The sequence below is a fragment of the Sus scrofa genome, chromosome 9 (assembly GCF_000003025.6).
Source record: "Sus scrofa isolate TJ Tabasco breed Duroc chromosome 9, Sscrofa11.1, whole genome shotgun sequence".
Lineage (NCBI taxonomy): Eukaryota > Metazoa > Chordata > Mammalia > Artiodactyla > Suidae > Sus > Sus scrofa.
Window position 1 is genome coordinate 4,340,087 of NC_010451.4, and position 8,123 is coordinate 4,348,209.

Sequence of the window (8,123 nt, forward strand, 5' to 3'; positions counted from 1 at the left end):
ATGCACTTTGCTGTATACCCAAAATGAATACAATATTGTAAAGCAGCCATATTCCAATAAAATTAAGTTAAAAACAAACAAACAAAACAAAAGCACTGGTGTTCCCATCATGGCTCAGTGGTAATGAACCTGACTAGTAACCATGAGGACGTGGGTTCGATCCCTGGCTCCTCTCAGTGGGTTAAAGACCCGAAGTTGCTGTGAGCTGTAGTGTAGGTTGGAGGTGTGGCTCAGATCCAGTGTTGATGCGGCTATGGTGTGGTGCAGGCTGGCAGGTGCAGCTCCAGTTCGACCCCTCGCCTTGGAATCTCCATATGCTACAGATGTGGCCTTAAAAAAAAAGCAAAGAAACAGGAAGAAGGAAGGAAGGACGGAGGAAGGAAGAAACCAAGCATTGCCACAGCTACAGGAAACTTGGAAGGAAGGCCTATAGTGCTGTGGGGCTGAAACAGAGGGAGGGAGCCCCACATCCAGAAACAGACTCAGTGCCGAGCCCCAAAAGTGGCCTCAAGGAGAGGTGCCACTTGAACTGTTCCCATAACGAAAGAAGAGGCCTTAGAGGGTTAAGGCTGGAAAATCTACCGTGTTATCCCCTTTCAGTCCAGAGAACCCTCCTTCCAATCACCCTGGAAAGTCATCCTTCTTTCCGCGTTGACCTAAGCTAACTCCGGATGCAATTATGAGCAAAAATAAAAGGGAAACAACTCAAGGAGAAAGATTAACCCATAGCCCTGAGATTCCTGTACTTACAATGGAGATCTTTTTTCAAAAAATGTTTTCATACCCTAATATTTCAGTCGCTATACCTGAATATTAAAAACTGCCTTGTTGACTTCATATTTTTGTTTGTTTAGTTTTTATTTTTAGGGCTGCACCCGTGACATCAGAGCTACAGCTGCTGGCCTATGCCACAGCCACAGTAACACCAGATCTAGCTGCCCAAGCCGTGTCTGTGATCTACACCACAGCTCACAGCAAAGCGGGATCCTTAACCCACTGAGTGAGGCCAGAGATCAAACCCGCATCCTCATGGTTACTAGTTGGTTTCATTATTGCTGAGCCACAGCTGGACCTACATTTTTTTTTTTTTTCTTTTTTTGGATGCATATGGAGTTCCAGAGCCAGAGATCAGATCCAGGCACAGCTTCACCTAGGCTGAAGCTGCAGCGGCAACACCAGATCCTTAACCTACTGTGCTGGGCCTGGAATCGAACCTCTGTCCCAGCACCCCCGAGATGCCGCCAAGCCCGTTGCACCGCAGCAGGCACTCCTGACTGCATGTTTTTTAGGTTTCTTTTTTTGGAACACTTAATCTCAGCTATAGAATTGCGCAAGCACACTAAGGCGTGAGCATAAGAAGAGTGAGGACTATGTAACAATGAAGGTGTTTCTCTCATCCTTTTGTGCAAGAATTCCTTCTTTATTCATTTAACCCACATGCGTGGACTGGCTACTCTGGGCCTTGCTACAGCAGCGGGGGTGGGGGAGCTGGATTGGGTCTGATGCTTGATAACAAAGAACTTGCGATACTGGGAGCTGTTTCCTTGCCTGTGTCTCCCCAGGTGAATGCTAGAGGGCTGAGCTAAGGTCTGTAGGATAAGGGATCCCTGCACAAAACGTGACAGGCCCTTGTTCCTGTGTTACAGACATACTCACCTTCTAGCTCTTGGATAAGTTGGGTAAGGACCTCTGTGACCCAGGCAGGTGCACATATAGCCTGTTTACAGTGACTGTAGGTGACAGAGAAATTTGTTGAGGATACAGAATATTAAAAGCTCTTCTTTTCTTCTTCCTTTTTTTTTAAAATGGCTGCACCTGTGCCATATGGAAGTCCCCAGACCAGGGACTGAATCTGAGTGCAGCTGCGACCTACGCCACATTTTTTTTGATTCCTTAATCAAACTAGTGAAAATAACAAAAAAGAAACAGACTTGCAGGTAGAACAAACTAAAGGTTACCACTGTGGAGAGGGAAGGACAAGATAGGGGATTAAGAGGCATGAAATACTATGTATAAAATAAATAACCTACAAGGATACATTGTATAGCCCAGGAAATATGACCAATATATTTTTTCTGACCAATAATTTATAATAACAATAACCTTTAAAAATTGTGACATAGTAACTCAGTCATTTAAAAAAAAGTAAACTCCCAAGATGAGAAGAGAAAGAGAAATTACACACTTAGTACAATGGAAAAAGAAGTCTACGGTTCTGGTATTAAATAGTGTTTTCCTTGGGGGATGACTGAGTGATGGGCAGATAAAGGAAACAGGGAGTTGGAGTTCTCGGCGTGGCGCAGTGGTTAACGAATCCGACTAGGAACCATGAGGTTGCGGGTTCAGTCCCTGCCCTTGCTCAGTGGGTTAACAATCCTGCGTTGCCGTGAGTTGTGGTGTAGGTTGCAGACGCGGCTCGGATCCTGCGTTGCTGTGGCTCTGGCGTAGGCCAGTGTCTACAGCTCCGATTCGACCCCTAGCCTGGGAACCTCCATATGCCGCAGAAGCGGCCCAAAGAAATAGCAAAAAGACAAAAAAAAAAAAAAAAAGGAAGCAGGGAGCAATGTAGATTTTCTTCTAGATATCAACTTCCGTCATTTTCCTTGGGTCATATTTATTCACACATCTCATGGCAAGTTCTGACAGTACATCACCTTGCACTTTGAGAAGTGGAAGAAGTCATCACTGTTGGAGGATGGACAGTGGTAGTGACAGCAAGGACAGCAGTCGTAGCATTAACAGCAATGCCCATGAAGGAGGCAGTATCTGGGAAGTTTGGATACAAACACCGGAGCGAGCCTAGCGTTGAATCTCATCTGAATCACATACTCTCTGTGTCAGTCAACAATGTGCTCACTTCTCTGTGCTACATAAAGATGAAATGAATTATGGCAAAACAGAATTTAGAACAAAGCCCGGCACAAGTAATTGGTATTATTTATTATAATCATTATTATTATGTATTATATTAGTGATATTAGTAATATTTATTATTATGGAAAATGATCCCTAGCTTAGCTTATTCCCCTTTGTGACGTCTCATCTAATCACTCAGTTGCCTCTGATATTTATCTTTCTATGGATGGCACTGATGTTTGCCAAATGTACTACTCATTTGTTTTATGTCTTGCAGGTTCCTTCTTGATCTTTTACCTTTCCCCTAGTAGACACACATCTCTCATTCTCGACGATATGATGATGGTGATGATGAAGATGGTGGTAACAGCAACAATGTAGATACGACCTAGGCAACACTAAGCACCAGATTATAAAGCCCAACCTGGAAGTCACACTGTGATGCGGTGAGACATGCGGGCGATAGCTCTGCGGATCTCCTTTGTCTTGGCGCTGTAGATGAGAGGGTTGAGCACAGGAGGCACAAAGAGGTAGATGTTAGACAGAAGGATGTGCACGTAGCGTGGGGCGTGCTTCCCGAAGCGGTGCACCACGGACACCCCGATCATGGGAACGTAAAATGCAAGGACAGCCAAGATGTGTGACACACACGTGTTGAGGGCTCTGAGGCGTTCCTCACGAGAAGCAATGGCCATGACCGAGCGCAGAATGAGCACATAGGAGAGGACGATACATAACAGGTCCATGCCAAAGGTGGACACAAGAACAAAGAATCCATAGATGCTGTTAATAGTGATATCAGCACAGGCCAGCTTCATCATGTCCGGGTGGAGGCAGTAGGAGTGAGAAAGAACATTGGATCTACAGATAGGCAGCCTCTTGAAGAGGAAGGGAAGAGGAAAGAGGATGATGAAGCTCCGAGCTGTCACTGCTAAACCCATCCCAGCAATGACTTCACTGGTGAGCACAGCGGCATAGCGCAAGGGATCACAGATGGCCACGTAGCGGTCGAAGCTCATGGCCAGCAGAATGCCTGACTCCATCATGGAGAAGGAATGAATGAGGAACATCTGGATGAGGCAGGCATCAAAGTCGATGGTGCGGGCATTGAGGCAGAAGGTTCTGAGCACAGTGGGCAGTGTGGCCAGGGCCATGGCCACGTCGCTGCCGGACAGCATGGACAGGAAGACGTACATGGGTTCGTGCAGGCTGGGCTCCACTCGCACAGCTTGCAGGATCACCGCGTTTCCCCCTAGAGCCACAGCGTACATCACACACAGGGGTCCTGCGAGCCAGATCTGAGAGCTCTCCAGACCAGGGATCCCGGTCAGGAGGAAGAAGGCAGGGTGGGTGACATTGAACAGCCCCATGGCAGGGGGAAGGCAGAGTAGTCTTCAGAGTCAGGTTTCTGAGGGTTACACTTCCTGGGGAAGAAGGAACCAGGGAGCAAAAGACAGGGCGGATGGTATCTCTGTGGTTTAAACTGGTGCATTCATGAAGTTAGTGGTTTGGGAGAAAACAGGAAAATTTCTTTTCTTCATATTTTATGATCATCAACCTCAGGTTGGACGAGTACTTCCCATTGTTTTATGAAAGAAGGAAAATACTGACAAATGATTACACGTATCAATTGGGTGTAAAGAACATGTTCAAACTATATTGCCCACGATTTTAGTTTCTTCAAGGGCATCCTTGAATGGATGTGTGTTAACTCTAAATCATAGACAGTTTTTCTAGGACATGGAAATAGATGAACTACAATTTTTAGACAGTTATTATAAAAGATTGGGATTTTTTCTAGGACACTGGGAGTTTGCAGGGAAATAGATGAACTACAATTTTTAGACAGTTATTATAAAAGATTGGGATTTTTTCTAGGACACTGGGAGTTTGCAGGGAAATAGATGAACTACAATTTATAGACAGTTATTATAAAAGATTGGGATTTTTTCTAGGACACTGGAAGTTTGCAGGGAAATAGATGAACTACAATTTTTAGACAGTTATTATACAAGTAGATCGGGATTTGGAAATAAATGTTAACTACAATTCGTAGATAGTCACTATAAAAGGACACTGAAAGTCTGAGTTCGTGAAAACTACTGGAAGTTTTTCATTTTTTCTTAAAAATATCATTTAATTCAGAGGTGTAAATGACTAATGAAAGCTTTCCCTGAGCTGGTTTGAATCAGAATGTGTGTTGTCCTGTGAGAAGAAGGGGCAGTGGGATCTGGAGGAAACTGTGGACATCCGTTTTTCACTGGCAGAGTTGCTGTAAAAAAAAGCAACAAGGAAACCATTTATTTGTTCCCAGGCACAAAGCTGTGGCTGGTTTCAGAAGAATCAGGAATTCTCCCCTAAATCCGCTATTTGCATACTAACATTCAGCCCGTAGGCAGTCGTTGTCCCCAACACAGACTTTCGCCCCCTTATGTCGTCCTACATACTCTCAAAATATACATTATTGCCATTGACTCATGGCTGTTCTTCCACCACAGCTTCGTACTGGTTCCCATTCATACTCTTCGTAACAAGACCTAGCCACACCTCTGTCTGTCTCTGACAAACTTCTCCTTATGCCAATATATATTTGACCCTAATTCTTGACCTTTGTGCCCTTCAGCATACACCTGCCCCGTCATGCCCAGGCAAAGGCTTTTCACCTGGAAGACACGAACCCTCTTTTGGAGGAGGAACCCCAGAAATAGGTACTGCTGTTTTCCCTTTATCTTGCTCTCCAGCTTCTAGCCAAGCATGACCAGGATCTCAGTTCTTTCTGATGGGAGTGGAGGAGGAGGAAGGGGACCTGGGACCCCTCGGTACCTCAAAGCCACAGAGAGGCAGGAATGGCTTGAAGTGCTGCATTAACACGCTGGGAGAAACGGCTAGATCTTCCCTGGCAGGGGAGGTGCTAGGCCAAGAACCCCAGGTCTAGCACCTGCTCCGCTCACTCACCTAAGAAGCTGCTATCTGATAACCTCCACCCAGGCTCTCCCTCTGCCCCTAGCCCTCCTCCTTTCCCAGTTTAACCCATGCTCGGGACCCGCTTCAGGACAGTCAGCTAGCTCACCCTCCTGGGTGTCAGAACTCACCAGAAGACAGGCAGCTGAGAGACACCCACAGAGCAACACATCCTTCTCGCGCTCTGCGAATGTGCACGCGCACCTGCCTCTTTTATGTCTCCCTCTAAGCCCCAGGAGGGGCAGCAGCGATGCTGACGTGGTGGATGCAGCTTCATCAGGAAGGTTGTGGTCTCTGGAGGACGTTCCTGACTACTGAGAATAAAGGACACACTCTTTGAGCTGAGAAAGAACTCAGCCATGTGCCAGAGCAATTCTCTACTCCGTGCAGCCCAGCTTCTGGGGACCTTGGGCAGGCACATAAAAGAGGAGCTCATGGCTTTCTTAAAATCCTAGAATTATGTGACATGTTGACCTAGCCCCACAGAGAAGATATAACCCGAAAATAACTAAGTGTGCATTTCTTCCGCCCTGTAAATGCATTGAAAAGGCTAGTTCTTTCTTTACCTCTGGCCGGAAGGTCATTTCCCTAGGATTTCTGGTCACATTCAGGAAACATCAGACTGCCCTCATGTAACAGTCACACGGTCCAGTGTTCAGAGTTAAGCCTTTCCTTTTCTCCCGCTCCACCTGCTCGCCCTGGTTTTGGGTTCCTCCTCCCTGAAGGACCCACGAGGCAAAGAGACAAGTTCATCATCCACTTTGGCTCACTTAGCTGCGTGCACATTCCTGGGGTGTGTTAAGTGTTTAGAGCTGGCTCTTTCTTTCATTGGGTGCTTTCGTTGGTTATTTGAAAGAAAACCTCTCCCCATCTTTTCCTTCTCCACTTGATTGAAATTAGTATATTTTATATGGTTGCTTTTGACGCCATCCACAACCCAGATCCCCTGTGTAAAATCACGCATCCTTCTGGTCGAATCTAACAATACCACTCTTGAACAAGTATCCCTCTATTGAAAAGAAAAAAAAAAAAAGGCCCTACCCAAAAAGAGTAATAGCCTCTCACTTAATCCTGCCATCAGAACAGCAAGCTTTTATCGCTCTATGTAGATTTTCAGGCATAAGTAAGGAACCAGTTTGCTGTGTCTCTCTTTCCCCAAATCTCAGAGGGCATATATTTTCTTTTTTTTTTTTTTAATTTTTAAATTTTTTTTTTTTTTGTCTTTTGTCTTTTTGTCTTTTGTTGTTGTTGTTGTTGTTGTTGCTATTTCTTGGGCCACTCCCGCGGCATATGGAGGTTCCCAGGCTAGGGGTTGAATCGGAGCTGCAGCCACCGGCCTACGCCAGAGCCACAGCAACGCAGGATCCGAGCCACGTCTGCAACCTACACCACAGCTCATGGCAACGCCGGATTGTTAACCCACTGAGCAAGGGCAGGGACCGAACCCGCAACCTCATGGTTCCTAGTTGGATTCGTTAACCACTGTGCCACGACGGGAACTCCTTTTTTTTTTTTTTTTTTAAATTTTTTTTTTGTCTTTTGGATATATTTTCTGAATAGAATTCTTGACGATCCCCCCGTTTGCTTCAAGAAAAGTGGACTGTACTTCCACCCCTTCCTCTTGGGTGTGGGGTGCGGGGTGGGTGAGAGACGGAGCTGTTCCCAGGGGATCTCTGCAGAAACCTGGTGTCAGCTGACTCTCCTGATTTCTTCATATTCAAATTAAACAAATTAAATTAAATTAAAGAATTGCTTTTTGGATAACATATCTACTTTATTTTCCTATAAATATTGGATCAACAAGTTTCCCATGGGAAATAGAAGAACCGACAGAGGGAAAAAAATTTTATAAATATGAACACAAGCCACATACATTTAATGCTAGTAGGAAAAATCCATGAGACCAGATCTTAGCTGCTGACATTCATGCAGGCTAACTGCATCTCAGCAGTGCTCCTCCTCTTCCCCTGCAGAGGGAAGGTCCTCGGCAGTGACCCCTGATTAATGGTTTGAGTTTGAGGAAGATGATATTTCACAGAGTAATTTCTGACTCCATTCGCTGTGTGCTGTTTCTATGAAACCTGAAAGGTTGTAGGGCACACAGTATACTCAGCTGCCTGGAGGGCATCTGGTTTTCTGCATTCAAAGGTACAACCACCACCAAATAGATCCCTTTTATCTTGTCTTTTTAGGGCCTCACCTGCAACATATGGAGGTTCCCAGGCTAGGAGTGGAATCAGAGCTGCAGGCCTCCACCACAGCCACAGCAACCCCGGGTCCAAGGCACATCTGCGACCTACTGTGCA

General features: G+C 45.6%; 1 protein-coding gene across 1 annotated transcript; it reads right to left on the reverse strand.

The window, feature by feature from the left end:
• LOC100511094 (olfactory receptor 51I2-like) lies at positions 2,922-6,520 on the reverse strand. The gene has a single exon (XM_021062364.1). The coding sequence runs from the start codon at positions 4,224-4,226 to the stop codon at positions 3,288-3,290; it is 939 nt and encodes a 312-aa protein (XP_020918023.1). The 5' UTR covers positions 4,227-6,520; the 3' UTR covers positions 2,922-3,287.

What these genes read in the sequence shown, in the direction of transcription:
- LOC100511094 (XM_021062364.1), bottom strand. Translation starts at nt 4,226, where the DNA reads ATGGGGCTGTTCAATGTCACCCACCCTGCCTTCTTCCTCCTGACCGGG.